The following is a 17,225-nucleotide window of genomic DNA, read 5'->3' as shown; positions in this document are numbered from 1 at the left end:
GGAGGTGTGTTAAGGATAGTGGAATGTGCTGTTAAAGGCATCCTGCCATCCTTGTCTATCACATTCCCATAGCCTGTACCCTTTGGACAGCTCCAAATCCAACCTTGTCCCCAGAGGATTAATCAGACAGGGAAAGCTCAGAGCAGGATGCCTTAGAGAAACCCTTCCCACCTACTCCACCACAAATACCTTAGTCAGAACTCTGTCCCCACACCAGGCTAGACCAGAGATAGCCCAGGACCCGGCTGGCCTGCAATAGACAAGCTCACATACAGGATCTTAGTCAGAACTCTGTCCCTATGCCAGGTTAGACCAGAGATAGCCCAGGACCCTGCTGGCCCACAATAGACAGGCTCACATACAGGATCTTAGTCAGAACTCTGTCCCTATGCCAGGTTAGACCAGAGATAGCCCAGGACCCTGCTGGCCCGCAATAGACAGGCTCACATACAGGATCTTAGTCAGAACTCTGTCCCCACACCAGGTTAGACCAGAGATAGCCCAGGGCCCTGCTGGCCCACAATAGACAGGCTCACATACAGGATCTTAGTCAGAACTCTGTCCCCACATCAGGTTAGACCAGAGATAGCCCAGGACCCTGCTGGCCTGCAATAGACAAGCTCACATACAGGATCTTAGTCAGAACTCTGTCCCCACATCAGGTTAGACCAGAGATAGCAGGACCCGGCTGGCCAGCAATAGACATGCTCACATACAGGATCTTAGAACTCTGTCCTAATATATTCTATCAATCTACTTCTGTCTGAATTCCATCCTCTCCCAGGATTAGACCGGGGTGCAGGAAGCTCTTGGCCTTCCACTCTGCTCTTCTGTCTTCCCACAGAGGGGGCAGTGGACAAATGGGGGAGAGGGTTAGGAGGAACCAAAGCTTTGTTGTTGATGACAAAGATGGTTGACCCATGTTATCCTCTCTCTAGGGTCCTCCTGGCCCCCGAGGACGTCCTGGCCCACCGGTAGGTACACCAGCACTTCTCAGCGGACCCTGAAGTGGGAAAGATGAGAATAGCAGGACAGCTATGAGTCTCTTGTCCTGGGATAAGATCCAGGAAAAAATAGGGGCTTTCCTTAAGTCCAATTAAACTCATCTTCCTCCTATCCTTCCTCATCATTACATCCACACAAGTCCTTCTGGTTACTCTTTAGGCTCCCTGTTTCTACCCGCCTTCCCACTATAGAAAGGGGAAACCAGTATGGATTAAACACAGGAAATCATGGTTAACATCCCATTTTCTTTCTTTTTCAGGGCCCTCCTGGGATCCCCATCTCATTTGTAAGTTGAGAATTTTTTTTCTAATATTACTTGGAGAGAATTTGGCATAGTGGAAAGACTACTGAATTTAGGGTCAGAAGACCTCAGGTCAATTCCCAGTTCTGCTATTTGCCTTCTAAGTGACTCTTGGACAAGATAACTCCCCAATCCTGGCTTTGGTTTATACATCTGTAAAATGGATATAGATACCTGTGAGGTCCCTTGTGGCTCCAACCCTGTGATCCCATTAGCCTTAGAATTAAAGCCCTTGTTAAGAAACTGGGGAGCCTCACAAAATGAACTGAAAGGCTCCCACAGATTGGCTGAGGATGACTCCTGACCCACCATCCCTGAGAACACCTTTCTCTGTTTTCAGTCAAAGTATCCCTACTTACCCTCCCTACACTTACACTCTAATGGCATTGTGGAAAGAGACTGCACTCGTTATGACCTTGGTTTGAATATCACCTCTCCCAAATCTCAGTTTCTTCCTTTGTAAAGTGAGGATGATAATACCTATAGTGGAGAGGAGTTGTGATGGTCAAATGATATAATGTAGGTAAAGTGCTTTGAAAGCTTTAACATGCTTTATGAAGTGAAATGGTCAATATTATCACCAGTCAAGGGTGTGCTATTTTAAACACTTGAGAATAGTATCACAGCAACCACAGGAATCTCTGAACAAAGGAGAGAAAGGGAATAAACATAAACAATATGTGCCAAGCACAATGCTATTGAAGTACTTTATAAACATTTACCTTAATTGATTCTCACAATCACACTGTGTTTTTATTATTGCCATTTTACAGTTGGAGAAACCGAGAGAGATATTAGGTCAGTGATTCTTCCAGGGTCATACAGCTAGTAAGCATCTGAAGCTGGATTTGAACTTGTCTTCCTGATTCTAAGCTCAAAATTCTCATCTACTATATTACCTAGCTAGTGAAACAATAATAGTAAGAAGATTGATGATATCTCAAACAGCTTTTCTCTGAATGCTTTTGAAAAAGGTGAGAATAAGGAGATAACAGTTAACAAAAAAATCAAAATCACGTAGTAATGGGATGGAGTCCTTATGAACTCTGTCATCACCACTGAATTTATTTAAAAGATGCTTTCAGTGAGCCTTTTGAAGATAAGTTTATGTCCTAATACTTTTATTCCACAGTAGGTTCAAGTACTGCACTCACATTTAGGGAGACTGAATTCAAATCCAGCCTCAGAGACTTATTAGCTAACTCTGTGACCTTGAACAAGTTATTTGGCTTCAGTCTACCTCAATTTCTTCTACTATAAAATGTTAGAATTGTTAAAAGGGTCAATATGACATATATAAAGTACTTTGCAAGCCTCAAAACACTAGCTAAATGTCACTATGGTTATTATTTCAGTGAGGACATTTATGATTATTATTATAGAAAGCAGTCAGTTTATCCACTTGTGTGATAGCCCACAGAACATTAAATATAAAGACATAATAATAGAGTAGTAACTTGTCCCAGAACTGTTTCTTTCTGGTCTGTAGTGAATAAAATGATGAGAATTTTACAATAATAATAATAATAACTCAGATTTAATTCTCACAAATCACATAAAATTCTTTAAAGTTCTCAAAGTGCCTTAAATACTTTTATTTACTCCAGTTATCAACTTCTCTTGATCCCAAGGGAAAAAAGCTCTTTTAGAATTCACCAAGGACTCCTTTGCCCCACCATTCTGAACATTTAGCCAAACTCATGAGCTAAAAGCATTTCCCAGAGACCAAAAATGTCATAAGCGCCAACTTAGAAGGAGAGATTTGAGGTTAGGGACCTTCATCCTCATGTTGTATGATTAAGAAAAAGAGAAATGGCAAGGGAAGCTGGGCTGGGACTCTTCCAGCCTCTAGACACAGATGAGCTTGGGAACTGAATGCATCTCTCACTCTTTCACAGCAGCAAGATGACCTCGGAGCAGCTTTTCAGACGTGGATGAACTCCAACAGTGCACTTAGGACAGAGGTAGGATTGACATAAGTCCTGCTGGGTGCACAGCCTCCTGTGGCTGCCTGTTTTCCATAAATGGATTCCAAAATCCCTGGGCTTTCTGGAGTTCTCAGACCCCTCTGATTTATGATCCTTTTGCCATGCCTTCTCCAGGAGAAATAATCCTGGCTTCCCTCCATAGGTTGTGGCGAACATGCTAAAGAGGGAGAGAATGTGGGGCAATGTTGTTCAATCATTTTTAGCCCGACTCTTTGTGACCCCATTTGGGGTTTTCTTGGCAAAGACACTGGAATGGTTTGCCATTTCTTTTTCCAGTCATTCTATAGATGAGGACACTGAGACTTGCCCAGAGATACAGCTAGTAGGTGTCCGACTTCAGATTTAAACTCAGCAAGATGATTCTTCCTGACTCCAGGATCTGCCATTTAGCTGCCTGCTCCACCTCATCTCATCCACCCCAAAACTGACTAGGAATTCCTTGCAATATTTCTGATAAAGAGATGTTCAGCCTCTGCTTGAAGACCTACAGGAAGTTTTCCCTTACAAGGAGCTGAAATCTGCCTTTCTGTAATTCCTAGCCATTCCTTCTAGTTCCGTTTTCTGGGGCCTTCTGCTACAAACCTCCTTTCGGCAGGTTGAAGAAAGCTCTCAGGTATCCCTTATATTATCTCTTCTCCCAGCTGGACATCCCCACTTCTCTCAACTGATCCATTTCTGGTACAAACTCTAGCCTTCTCACCATCCTCTGAATAATCTCCAGTTTGTCAATGTGACTCTTACAATGTGGCTCCCAGAATCACACCTTGTGCTACAGATGTGGATTAACCACGGAAGAACATGATCACTCTCCTCATGCTGGACATCAGTTCTATCATCGTGGCCATGACTGTGGTAGCTTCGTGTATCACTGTTTATATGTCATGGAGCATCCGAGTTTGTGGGTAGAATGATGACTGCAAGTGGTGGCCACATAATTGCTTGTTCATAATTTATGTGTGAGGAAAGGACAAGAGCATCCTGTCTAAGAAATGTCACAGCAGAAAAGGAGGCAGGACAGCTCCCTTGGTAATAACAAGGGAGAACAGAAGAGCCGAGTGATGCTCTGGATAATTGGAATGTTTACTGGCCAAGAATAAGGAAGGTCTCTCGTGCTTTGGATAATTTCTGGGAGAGCAAGAACAAGGAGAACACAGCAGATAGAATATGATCTGTATTATTGAGGAAGCATTCATATTAAGGAGTTAAGTCCATTAAGGTATTTTGACATATTTGTCACTGTTGAGTCATATGGTGCTTGTAATCCACTGAAACCCCCAGATCTTTTTCAAGTGAACCAGTGTCTCACCATAATTCTCTAATTCTGTACTTGTGCAATTTATTTTATTTTTTAACTCATTTTACTCATTAAATTTCCTATTATTATAGCAAACAATTCAACCCTGTTGAGATTTTGAGGGATGTTAAATCTATCAGCCAAAATATTAGCTATTCCTTTCAGTTTTAAGACATTGTGAAATTTGATAAGGATTCTATTTATGCTTTAATCCAAGTCGTTGATAAAAATATTAAACAGTCTATTATCAAAGGTAGACCCCTGGGGCACTCCACTAGAGATATCCTTCCAAATCAACATCAATCCACTAATTCTTTGAATCTTGTCATTCAGTTAGTTCCAAATCTTCTTAAATGTACTATCATTTAACACATATAGTTCCACTTTATCTACAAGGACATCAAAAGAGACCCCATCACATATTTTGCTAAAATCCAAATGTATTCTATAGTATTACTTTGAACTACCAGTGTAAAGTAACCCTAGGAACATAGCCATGAGGTTAGCATTTTTCTCTTCTACAACTTTTCTCCTATCCCTAGTGAAAGAACAAAATCTTTGTCACAAATGTGCAGTCAAGCAAAATAAACTTCTATATTGACCATGTCCAAAGAATGTGAATCCTTCTGCATGTTGAATACATTGCCTCTGTCAGGAGGTCATCATCGATCATTTTGAATATTGGTCAAAGTCCTTAAATTTTCAAAATTTGTCTTCATAATAAGTCTATATCATATGAATAGCTTTATCTCCTCTAAAATACTGGTTTATAAAAGGCTGTCTCCAAAGTCTTTAGCAGCTAAGTCTTAAAACTGCTCCAACTGTTTGGGATACTAATAATAACAATAGCTAATATGTATGTCACATCTACCATGGGCCAGACACCACATTAAGCACTGTTATCATGTCATTTGATTCTCACAACCAAATTGGGAGATAAAGACTATTATTATCCCCATTTACAGATGGGGAAGCTAAGGCAAACTTGCCAGGGTCACACAGCTAGTAAGTGTCTGAGGCCAGATTTGAATTCAGATTTTCCTGACTCTAGGACTTTATCTGATACACTACCTCACAGCCTCATTAAAAAGCAGGCTTTGATGAATTTAGCCTGTCCTCCTTCCAGGTCTCCATGACTAAATGCAACACCTATACTTTAAATCATTCATGTCACATAGTTTAGTCAGCTCCTAAGGGTCCATGGCCTGGGCAGAGCAAGTTTGCCAATGTCATTGTTCATATCTTTTGATAATTTGCTATTGAGAAATGGCTTTTGGTCTGACTTATATGTGTTAATCCCTAATCTATCTTGGTTATCAGAGCCTTGCCAGAAATACTAAATAGAAAGATTTGTTTTCCAAATTGACAGCTATCTTTCTCATCCTAGCTGCATTGATTTAGTTCATGCAAAAACTTTTCCATTTCATACAATCAAAACTATTGATTTTTTTTTCTTTTGTGATTGCCTCTGTCCCTTGTTTGATGAAGAACTCTCCTCCTAGCCATATCCAGTCTTAGTCTCTGCTAATATTATTTTTTATGCCATGACCTTTAATATTCAGGTCATGTATCTATTTTGAGTTTATTGTGGTATATGATGTAAGACACTGGATGAAACCCAATTTCTACTTTCCAGTTTTCCAAGCAGTTCTTGTCAAATAGATCTTCACTAAGTAATTTACACTCTTAGGTTTATTGAACATAGGGTTATTGAGTTCAGTAGTTTCTGATTCTTCCTTTCTAGTCTGTGCTACTGAGCTGCTTTTGTATTTTTTTTTAATCAGGACCAAATACTTTTGATGATTATGACTTTATAGGATAAGTTGAGGTCTGATACTGTTATTCCTTCTTCATTACTTTCTTCCATTATTTCCCTTGAGTTTCTAGACCTTTTGTTCCTCCAAATGAATTTTGTTATTATTTTGTCTAGCTCTATAAAGTACCTTCTCTTCTACAGATTTTTTCAAAGATCATGAACAACAGCTCAATAATCACATTTCCCAATTCTTTCAGTGTCTTGGGATGTAATTAATCTGGGCCTGGTGATGTGAACTCCTCAAGGGAAGAGGGGAAGCTCTCTCAACATGTCTTCACTTGGGTTTCAGCTTGGTATTGACCAAACTCATTCTTTCTGATGCATTCTGATGATACAAAGATCATTTTCTTTGGTGGAGAAAATAAAAACAAAATAAGTTTTCCTTCCTGTCATTTATTGACATCCCCTCATTTTTATCATTGCCCCAGGACTTTGTGGAGTTTGGGGCATCACGTCTTAGGGATTTTGATGAGCTGTGGTGCTTCCAAGAGAACCAAAATAGGAAGGGCACTGGCCCCTGTGACATAGAAAGGTCATTAGAATAAACTGGGAAATGTTTAAACCAAAGGAGAGAAGACTTTAAGTAGAATATAATTTCTGCCTTCAAATATTGAAAGGACTGGCCAGTGGAAGTGTTATGCTTAGCCCCGAAAGACAGAGCTAGTAACAATGGGCAAATAATTGGAAGCTACAGAGAGAAAGATTTTAGCTCAAGATAAAGAATTCCCTAACCATTCAGACTGTCCAGCAGTGGAATGAATTGCCTCTGGAAACATGGACTTCCTCATTGCTGAGGGATTCAGGTAGAAGCACGCTGGCCTGATCTGAGATCTTGGGGAGGAAGTCCATATAAAAAAAATTTTTTTTGTTATTGGTACTGTTTAATTCTCAAAGCTGGCACAACATAGTGAATAGAACAATAATCTTGGAATCAGGAGTCCTCCCTCTGAAATGGAGTTTGTGTGCCAAGGAGCAAATCCCCTAATCTCTGTTCTTTAAGACTCTGGGTTGCAAATGTATTGCCAAGCTGCCACGCACACTTCAATATTTTTAAAACTGTGCTTCTGAGGCTCTGTCATCCTTTTCTTGCTTCCTTCCCTATAGGGCTACTCTCATTCAGACCTCCTAGTGTTGGATCAGGGTGGGGAGATCTTTAAGACCTTACACTACCTCAGCAGCCTCATCCAGAGCATCAAGAAGCCTCTAGGAACCAAGGAGACCCCAGCCCGTATCTGTCGGGACCTCATGAACTGTGAGCAGAAGATGGCCGATGGTAAGGGGTAGGGGCCTATGTACAACTTGCAGCTTTTGTTCTCTTCCCTAGCACCTTCCCTGCAGCCAGCGAGATCAGGAGGGAGACTACCCCATAAACTTGAGACTTGGCAAGAAGAGGACCACTTGGTGAACATCTTGCCCTGTTCTCCTCCTCCTTCTTCCTTTCTCTCTCTCTCTGTCTCTCTCTTTTTCTCTGTGTGTGTGTCTGTCTCTGTCTCTCTCTCTCTCTCTCTCTCTCTCTCTCTCTCTCTCTCTCTCTCTATGTCTTTGTCTCTCTTTCTCTCTCGGTCTTTCTGTCTCTTCCTTCCTCCCCCTGTGTCTCCTTTTCCTTCTTCTGTCTCTGCTTTTCTCCCTTATTTCTCCTCTTCATCCTTTTCTCCCCTTTTCTTCTCCTTCTTTAATTGCCTCCCCAGCCCTTGCCTTCCTCTTCCCTTTGGCTGCCTTCCTCTATTCCTCTCACTTCTGCCCTTCCCTCATTCCCTCTCCTCTTGCTTTTCTTCCTACTTTTTGTTTCTTCTCTTTTTTATTTTTTCCCTTCTTTTTTCTTCCCCTATACCCCTGACCATTGGCGTTCAGAGGTACCAGTGACTCCCTTGAGTTTATTCCATTCTGACCTTTTACTCTACGCTTGGATCAAGGATCCCCAAGGATCAATGGAAACCCATGCTTTGATATCACCCAACAAACTATCCTGCCTTCATCTGGCTCCTGGGAGATCGGAGTTGTTCTCTGCCTAAGATCTATTTTTGTCATTTGCAGAGGCTGAGCCTATAGAAGAAACAAAATTATAGCCTCATGCCTCTGGCAGTAGCCGACCCCCTTCTTTGACCTAAGCCAGACACTCAAGACACTCTCCTATTCTCATGTACCAGCAGCACCAATCTTGGGAGCTTTCCTTCTTTTGAATAAAGAAAGGAGGACATTTAGCTCCCAAAGTCCCCTCTGATTATCTTACCCTTTCCTACTATTACCCTTGATGCCATTGTATCCCATAGGTACATATTGGATTGACCCAAATCTTGGCTGTGCTTCAGACACCATCGAAGTCACCTGCAATTTTACTAAAGGTGGACAGACATGTCTCAGGCCCATCACTGCTTCAAAGGTATGAAGAGAGTGGATGTGATGGTCCTTTTCTTCTCAAAATAGCCTAGCCCAGAAAACCTAGCCCTGAAAACCTATCCCCACCAGAATGGGCTTCCTTCACCATGCTTCTGGACCATAGTGAGTCAGCTTGACCTTCTACAAACCTGGAAGTCAGGAATCACAGGACCATCGATTTTAGAACTGGAAGAAACTATATTGGGTGTCTTGTCTAAGCTTCTCATTTTATAGAAGGAAACTGAGTCAGGAGAGATAAAGTAATTTGCTTAGAATCACAGAGGTCATAAGCTGCAGATTTGGGATTTAAATTCATTCCTTAGCCAGTGTACTGTTCACCCTACCATGATTATGAGAATCCCTCATTCTAGCCTTGGCCCTATTAGTAACTTGCTATCATAAATTGGGTAAATCATTTACCCTTTTGGCTTCTTCCTCTCTTCTTCCCATAACAAAGGGCACACCTTTTACCTGTTAACAGAAGGAGAAAATTCCTGAGGGACAGTTCCCATTCATTGAACCTGAAAGGCTACAACAAATCAATTGTGCTCTTTGTCCCTCAGATTAGGTCTTTCAGGAAGATCTGTAACTCTCAAATTTTGTAGGCTTCCTGCAAAAAGATGTTAGAAATTGGAGAAACTGATTTTTCTCAGGAACTTATCAGGATTACTAAGCTTTGGTATAGTCCTTCGATACAACTCAAGCTGTCTCAGAGAAAGAAGGTAGCGACTGGATTCACTAGCCCTGAAAGGTGATGAGCCTCAGTCACCATAATTACCCAGGAACCATGGTCTCCTGGACAGGCCACAGAGGGTCAGTCAGGCATAGGAAACTGGATTTTTCCTCATTGACTCCTAAAATTAAGAGTCAGTCTAGCTCTGGCCTTTGAACCTTCTCCACTGCCCTGTCTTCTCCTCCCCTGGAAACCTATAGTAACCACGGCTCCCCACTCTAGTAAAGGCCCCTGCTAATGGCCCATTTAAAAAAAGTATAAGCTCCACCTCTGAGGATCCCCCTCCCCAAAAAAGGAACTGTCCTTACAGCCTCACTTCTACTCATCCAGGACTTGCAATCCTTCACTACTATTGAAGGCTGCTAGATAGTAATACAGATAAAATATTCAACTTGGATTCAGGAAGAGCCAAATTTGAATACTGCCACAAAAACTTACTAGCTGTGTCATTATCTTGGACATCACTTACCTCTTTCAACCTTAGTTTCCTCATCTTTAAAATGGAAATAAGTATAGCACCTACCTCATAGTGTTGTTGTGAAGATCAAAGGAGAAAACATATGTAATAACCTTTGCAAGTTCAAAGCGCTGTATAATTGCTAGCCATACTACTACTACTAATATTAACAATAATAATTATTATTATTATTAAAGTTGCCCCTGAGGTGAGAGGATGAATGGGGAGAGTAATTCACTTCAATTCATCATTCCCTTCTGATTTGCTGCCAACTGCCTCCCTGTTCTCCCATTGTGATGTGCACTCACCGGATCTTGGAAGCCATTGGGTGTTTCCCCTTACCCTTCGTTGGTCCAGAAGCATGGTGGGGATACGGATTTCTGGGTCAGGCTATCCTGAGTACCTCCTGTGATGCTCCCAGCCCCCACAGCACTCTTGGTATATCAGGTGGTACATGCAGTTTTAGGTGGGAGGTCATAGAATTTTTCATAGAAGCCTTGATTTTTTAGGAGTAGGAAGGGCAGGCAGACAAGTTATGTGGCTCAGTCCTTGGCAGGGACTTGGGGAATGGCATAAATCCTTTTTGGATGGGTGCATGAAAAAAGGGATCCATTTTATAAATGGGCTATCAGTGGGGCCCACTACAGAGATCAGGTTATTGTGAGGTGCCTTGGGGAGCAACAGATGGAGGGAGTGAAGAGGAGGTTTATTTTATAGGTGAAGAAATATTGAGAGGTTCAGCGGTTTGTCCAGGGTCATCAATGAGTTTATATAAGAAGGGGGAGCTTATCAGAAAGTGAAATGAATGAGAAGTTGGGCCCCTTTCACACACGGAGCTCATTACTCTCGGGCACTTCCAGGTGGACTTTGCCATTGGCCGGGTCCAGATGAATTTTCTTCACCTGCTGAGCTCGGAGGTGATCCAGCACATCACTATCCACTGCCTCAACATGTCTGTATGGCAGGAGGGGACAGGCAAGGTGTCCCCCAAACAAGCCGTGCGCTTCCGAGCCTGGAACGGGCAGATCTTTGAAGCAGGGGGCCAGTTTGAGCCAGAGGTGTCCTCAGATGATTGCAAGGTAAGGAATATTGATGATCAGCCATTTTCAGCCGTGTCCAACTCTTTGTGACCCTATTTGGAGTTTTCTTGGCAAAGACATTGGAGTAGTTTGCTATTTCAGCTACTGAGGCAAACAGAGAGAAGTGACTTGTTTGGGATAACACAGCCAGGAAGTATCTGAGCCAGATTAGAACTCAGGAAGATGAACCTTCTGATCCCAGACCTGGTATCCTATCCCCTGAGCCACCTGGCTGCCCAGGAGCCTTGTACATAGTCTTTTCAGGAGAGAGTGAGAAAGTATGGGATTTGTTCATTTTATTCCCTATTGGAATATCCCTCCTTAGGGGAGGGTTGGGCTGGTGGAAGTTATTGTGAATCCAGTGGGTTCTTGATAACTATTTGTGAAACGGACTGAAGGAGTGTGCATTTCTCTCTTCTGGACCTCTGCTTATTCCCTAGAATTCTTGCTTCCCTCCAGACCTCTCCTGAGAAGTTTGGGAAGGAGCCTAGCTTATTCTCCTCCTTGAAATCCCACTACCAGCTGTTCATTATTTGAGCCCTGGTTAGCCCTTTTCTTCCCTCTCCGCAGGTTCAGGATGGCCGCTGGCACCAGACCCTGTTCACTTTCCGGACCCAAGACCCTCACCAGCTGCCCATCGTCAGTGTCTACAACCTCCCTCCAGCCACCCCTGGGAGGCAATACCGCCTGGAAGTTGGACCTGCATGCTTCCTCTGAACCAGGACCTCCATGCTGCTCCATGTCCCTTCAGGCCTCTGTGGATCCAGGACATGGGAAGATGAACATGGAGGAGGGAGTGTCCATCCCTCTTCTGCAGAGGCAGCTGGGCCAGGAGAAGGGAGAGGAGGCCGTACCCACACCCTCTCCATCTCCAAAGTGGGCCGAGTACCCACTGACACACACTCCCCCCACCCGGGGAAGGCCCATGGACCCTAGGATGGGCCATGCTTGTCACCTGCAGGGTGGAGGCATGTGTGGGGCATCAGGGGAAGGGACAGCCCTGGGATAGGCTGTCCTGGGGTCAGCCCTAGCCAGTAGGATGAGCATGAAGGGGTGAGATTCACCCCAAGCCATCCCATCTCCATCCATCAACCAAAGAACCATCCCAAAGCGGTGGCAGCCATAACCCAACCCACATTCTCCTATTTCTATGTTACCAAGTCTCTGTGTCTCCACGACCCTTCCTCCCCAGTTCTCTGCCAGGCAGGGAGAGAGGGACTGACTAATTCAGACTCTCCAGTAGCTTTTGAGAAGGGTTGGGGTTGGGTAAATCTTTCCCTTCACTCCCTGCCAGGAAGCTTTTGATGTGCAATATTAGAAAAGATGGATGAAACAGGAAAAAAAGTATAAATATATATATATATATTTTTATTTAAACAAAGAAAATAGGAAATTACTGCTCCTTTCCTATGGGTAGCCATCTAATGTCCCACAATGGGAAGGGAGAGTGGGGAGAAGAATGAGAGCAAAAAGGAAAGGCGGGGAAGGTAGGGAAGGAAAGAAAGGCACTACAATGATCAAGTGGAAAGATCCTAGGGGCCAGGGTGAACAAGTTTGCTACCTCCCACTGTGAACTCGCTGGTGCTCAAAAATCATGTTGTATTGTATGTGATTAAAAAAAACAAACCAAGACACATCCTATTTAAGGTTCTGAAGGTGCTATTCCTTTGGTGGCAGACGCTGAAGAAACTATCCAATGTGGAAATCTCCCACATCTGCTTCTCTTCCAAATAAAATAGCAGAAGTTGGGGAATGCCTTTTCTCCCTTTTTCTTCAGCTAGCCTTCAAAAGAAAAGAAACCAAAAAAAAATTTTTTAACAACCCAAAAACAAAGCAACAACAAAAAACTCCAAACCTACCAGCAGTAGAGATCTACCTTTTTAACTTAAGTATGTGGAAGTATTTTAAAGGGACACGCTCTCCTCTTAGGGTGGCAGGGATGGAAGGGACTGAGGAAGGGACCTCAGTTGTTTAGCACCAGGGGCTGGAAAGGAGGGAAGAGCGGACCCGTCTTCTCCTTTGGGAGGCTGGGATGTGCCTGCTCAGTCCAGCTCCATCCCTGGACACTGAATGTGTGTTGGTCAGAGCCCTGCCGGTTAGGGACTGGGCTTCGGAGACTGAGTTGAAGTCTTACGGGGTCTTTGCGATCTGCCTGACAGACTACTCTTAGGGTGTCTCCCTCCACCTACCTTCGGCACCCTTTCGAACCCCAGCAGTCCAACATCACTCGGGGAGCTTGTCCTTTCAAGAGTTGTATGTGTTTTATTGTGTTGTCGTGTTGTTGTTTTTTTTTTTAATTGTCATTGTTAAGTTTTGTAGAAATCTTACGTTGATAGTCTCTATGTGTAAATTTGGAATGAACAAAAAGAGGATAATTACGGTAACCATGGAAGTCTCTATAAGGGTAATATTATTATTGTAAGCCAAGCTGTACTATATTGGAAAAAGCTTCACTGCTTGGGTGGTCGGCATTTTTGTGTTTCAAGGTTATTTTGAATATGGGATTCTTTTGTAGAAAGGGAAGATTATATGTGAAAGTCTTTATTTGTGTATATTCTTTGGGAGAGGGCATTGTCTCTCTGGGGTTTAAATATGATTTTTTTAATACCTCACCCGCCCTACTTCTGACCCTCCCCACCCTTGCCCTCCTCGTCTTTGCCTCCGTACCAGCCCTCTCTCTCCTTCCCTCCCACCTCCGTTTCTCCGCACCCCCCACCCCAAGCCACAACTTCCCTGAAGCAGGTGCATTTCATCAGTTACTGTAGCCAAGTAACCAGGGGCTAACTCCCCCCCAGCCTCTGGATTTCCTCCTCGAGTCCTGTTCATGGTCTTTTTGTTTGTCCTTCCGGGTTTCGTCCATTTTTCCAGTCTGTGTTCTTTCTAAATGTCTTTGTGTTAAGACCCTATTTTGTTTTCTCCCTCCAGGACTTTCAATAAATATTTAAAGCCGAGGCAATGGAACTGCATGGCTGTGATTGACCTACTTCTTCATCTGGGTTTTCTCTCTTTTTGTTTAGCAATCACATATTAAGCACTTACTGTGGGCCAGGCCTTGGGCCGGGCACGGGATAATAAGACAAAAATAAAATGTTCCTGTCCCTAAGGGACTTATGTTCTATTGCAGGTAAATCGCACACACATGAAAAAGCACATTTCTCTTCTCACAGATCTGTTACCCTTTTGCACACATATTTTACTTTCACAGTTCTGAGATGTTAAGGAGCAACTCCAGTCACCCCAACCTAGTCTAATTGTGATCTTACTTATTGTAAGAAAAGTCTTGTTTTGCACGGGTCCGGCTGGAGAGGACTGCAAGAAATGGTTTCTGCTGCAGGGTCATAGCCACATACGGAGTAGGAGGGACATTAGAGCAGCTTTATGATTGGGTCCAACAAACAGCAGTCCCAAGGGGGTGGCGCGTGTGGAGTCAGCATGGGCTGGGGAGGGGACTTCTGGACACGGGAGTAAAGAAGCCAGGACTTTCCAGGCGGCTCAGGCTGTCTCACGATTACCAGAAAGGCAAAAACATTGCACAGTCTGAGGGAGAAGTTGCAACATCTGTCCGTAAGAGCTTTGACCACCACAACCCTCATGGGGCAGGGACAAGCACACTAAAAAGCAGATATATCACCTTGTGACAAGGTTCTCTATAGTCAAAACTATTTTTTCCAATAGCAATGTATGACTGAGTTGGACTATAAGGAAAATTGATGGTTTCAGGTTGTGGTGCTCAAGAAGACTTGAGAGTCTGTTGGATAGCAAGGAGATCAAGTCAGTAATATTTAAAGACAAAGGGACACAAGGTGGGACTTTACAGAGAGTCCCTTTGGGTATGTTGTTACCCACCTTGCCTCAATTCCCCTGGGAATATTCACAATTATGGGGATAAGTCGTTATAAGATACTGGCTAAAGCTGGCTTTGAACCTGGGCGCCCCAGCTCCTCATCCTGCCCCTGATGTGTGTCTGCTGTGTGTCCCTAGACAAGTCACCTACCTTCATAAATCCCCCAGGAAACTCTTAAGATAATAACTGCTTTTTCTGAACTGCCATGAAAGAGGTAATTTTCTTACATGGAGTTTCCTGCATTAATGTAATAGTAGGTGGGGATTCCCTTCTTCCTGCTCGCTCCCCCAAAACACTTGCATGTGGTGCTTTAAGTTGTATTATTTGATCATGACAAGGTAGAAATAGGTCCCATTTTATAGATGAGAAAGCCAAGGCTCAGGGCAGAAGGATAACTGGTTTGCTCAGAATTACACAAATGGTTAATGGCAGGCCAAGATTGCAAGATCTGTCAGCTTCCAAATTCAGCTCTGGTTCTCAGCCCTCCAAGCTGCTTCCCCTGCCTTGCCTTATGATTGAATTTACATGGATCAACAGGAACATGTAAGAGATAATTAGGTTTAACTTCAAAAATAGTTTCTAACCTTGAGATACTTGAGGGGCTGATGTAAATACCTTGATTAGAAGATCCAGGAATTAGAAAGACAGTACATAATTTTTTGGAATCAGGAATCAGGAACATCAGAAACACTCATCTTCCTGAATTCAAATCTGGCTTCAGATACTCAATAGGTGTGTGACCCTGGACAAACGCCTTAACCCTTAGATCTCAGTTTCCTCATCTGTAAAATGAGCTGAAGATGGAAATGGAGAGCCACTACAGTATCTTTGCTAAAAAAGAAATGGATCACAGAGTCACAAAGACTCGATAGAAAAATAACTGAACTCACCTAACATTTTTACACAGGCTTGGGCAGTTTTCCCTAAGCATCCTACATTGACTCCTGCCAAGGAAAGAGAATTTTTTGAGTAGATAGAGAAGTATGAGTGTAAAACACTGCATTTACTATAGGACTGATTGATGTGTTGATTTGTTTTGATGGATTTTTTCTCTTTCTTTTATTCCTTGTTAAGAGAGCTGTCCCCTGGGTAAGGGAGGAAGGAGGAACAAAATATTCTGGGAAATGGAAAGATATCAAAGAAAAGAGAGAATCTTTCTGAAGCTAGAGTGGAAAGAAGCCTACCTGGGGAGTTAGATCACAGTTCTGGCTCCAGCTATAATTTATCCTTAGACCTCTGTCACCATACCTAGAAAATGAACCTGACAATCCCTGTCCTACCTTCACCTTGCAGGTACAACTGCCTGTGGCATTGTGAAGGACAGACTATTATTTATTCCTTAATTTCCCTTCCCAATAGACTGGGAAAAGACCAAATCTTCAGAGACCTTTTCTCTTTGCATTCCCTGGGACTTGGTTTCTGTCCTCTTCTTTAATCTCTCCCAGTCTCTCATATCAAAGGAGAAAAATGTTCAGGTTCCTCATTCTCACTGCAAAAAAAAAATCAAGCCCCCAAACTAAATTAGTCCAAACACAATGTCTCAGATCCAAGGGCATTCTTTCCTTTGGTAATTGAAAGAGCTTACAAAAAATAACTATTAATACATGTTATTGATAAAATTATCACTCAGATTTACTAGTTGAAGAAGAAATTCCCTAATAATTGACCAGAGACTGGAATTTGGGGCCTATGTTAAATAATGTATAAATTGCAGTTATCTACACCTTCTCTTAACCCCAAGTTCTCTAACCTTAACAAAGTATAAATATACATGCACACACAGTATTCATGGGCAACCATCATTTTGTATAAAAAGAGAAGCGGAGCTAGGAAAAATGAATTAGTTAAAATATAATGAAGACATCAGAAAAAGACATCAGGTAAACATCCAGCAATGAAAGTGAGAAAGTAATTAGAAATAGAAAAATCTTTCACTTTTTTTCTTCACTTTAAAAAAAGAAATTCACTTCAATTCTACCTAAATTAACTTACTCAGTACCCTACCACACAAAATATCAAAGATTTATTTTACAGAATGAGAGAAAAGTAATAATGAAATCCGTCTGAACAAAAAGGTCAAGAATCTCCAAGGAAATAATGAAAGTTAGCAGGAGGGGGGGCCCCAAAGCATCAACTATACTACTAAGTAGTAATCATCAAAACAATCTAGTATTGGTTTTAAAAAGATAAAGATTAGATCCACAATATACAGAAGCAAATGAATCTAATAGCCTGGTATTGATAAACTCAAAGACCCCAGCTATTGGGATAAGGACATTATTTGACAAACTATTGAGAAAACCAAACAGCAGTCTAGCAGAAATTGGGCTTA

At 42.5% G+C, this 17,225-nt stretch overlaps 1 protein-coding gene across 1 annotated transcript in view; it reads left to right on the top strand.

Annotated features, from left to right (window-relative positions):
• The window catches only part of COL27A1 (collagen type XXVII alpha 1 chain), a 243,335-nt gene extending 229,302 nt beyond the window's left edge, over positions 1 to 14,033 (top strand). Inside the window, exons 55-61 of the mRNA XM_051979980.1 lie at positions 939 to 974; positions 1,265 to 1,291; positions 3,205 to 3,270; positions 7,509 to 7,677; positions 8,675 to 8,784; positions 10,831 to 11,049; positions 11,620 to 14,033. Coding sequence (XP_051835940.1) covers positions 939 to 974; positions 1,265 to 1,291; positions 3,205 to 3,270; positions 7,509 to 7,677; positions 8,675 to 8,784; positions 10,831 to 11,049; positions 11,620 to 11,766 — 774 coding nt within the window. The 3' untranslated portion in view covers positions 11,767 to 14,033. The remainder of the gene's footprint in view (positions 1 to 938; positions 975 to 1,264; positions 1,292 to 3,204; positions 3,271 to 7,508; positions 7,678 to 8,674; positions 8,785 to 10,830; positions 11,050 to 11,619) is intronic.
• The last annotated feature ends 3,192 nt before the right edge of the window (positions 14,034 to 17,225 follow it).

The sequence above is a fragment of the Antechinus flavipes genome, chromosome 2 (genome assembly GCF_016432865.1).
Source record: "Antechinus flavipes isolate AdamAnt ecotype Samford, QLD, Australia chromosome 2, AdamAnt_v2, whole genome shotgun sequence".
In the NCBI taxonomy this organism is placed as follows: Eukaryota; Metazoa; Chordata; class Mammalia; order Dasyuromorphia; family Dasyuridae; genus Antechinus; species Antechinus flavipes.
Note: the sequence above shows the minus strand (reverse complement) of the source record. Positions and strands in the feature narration are given on the sequence as shown.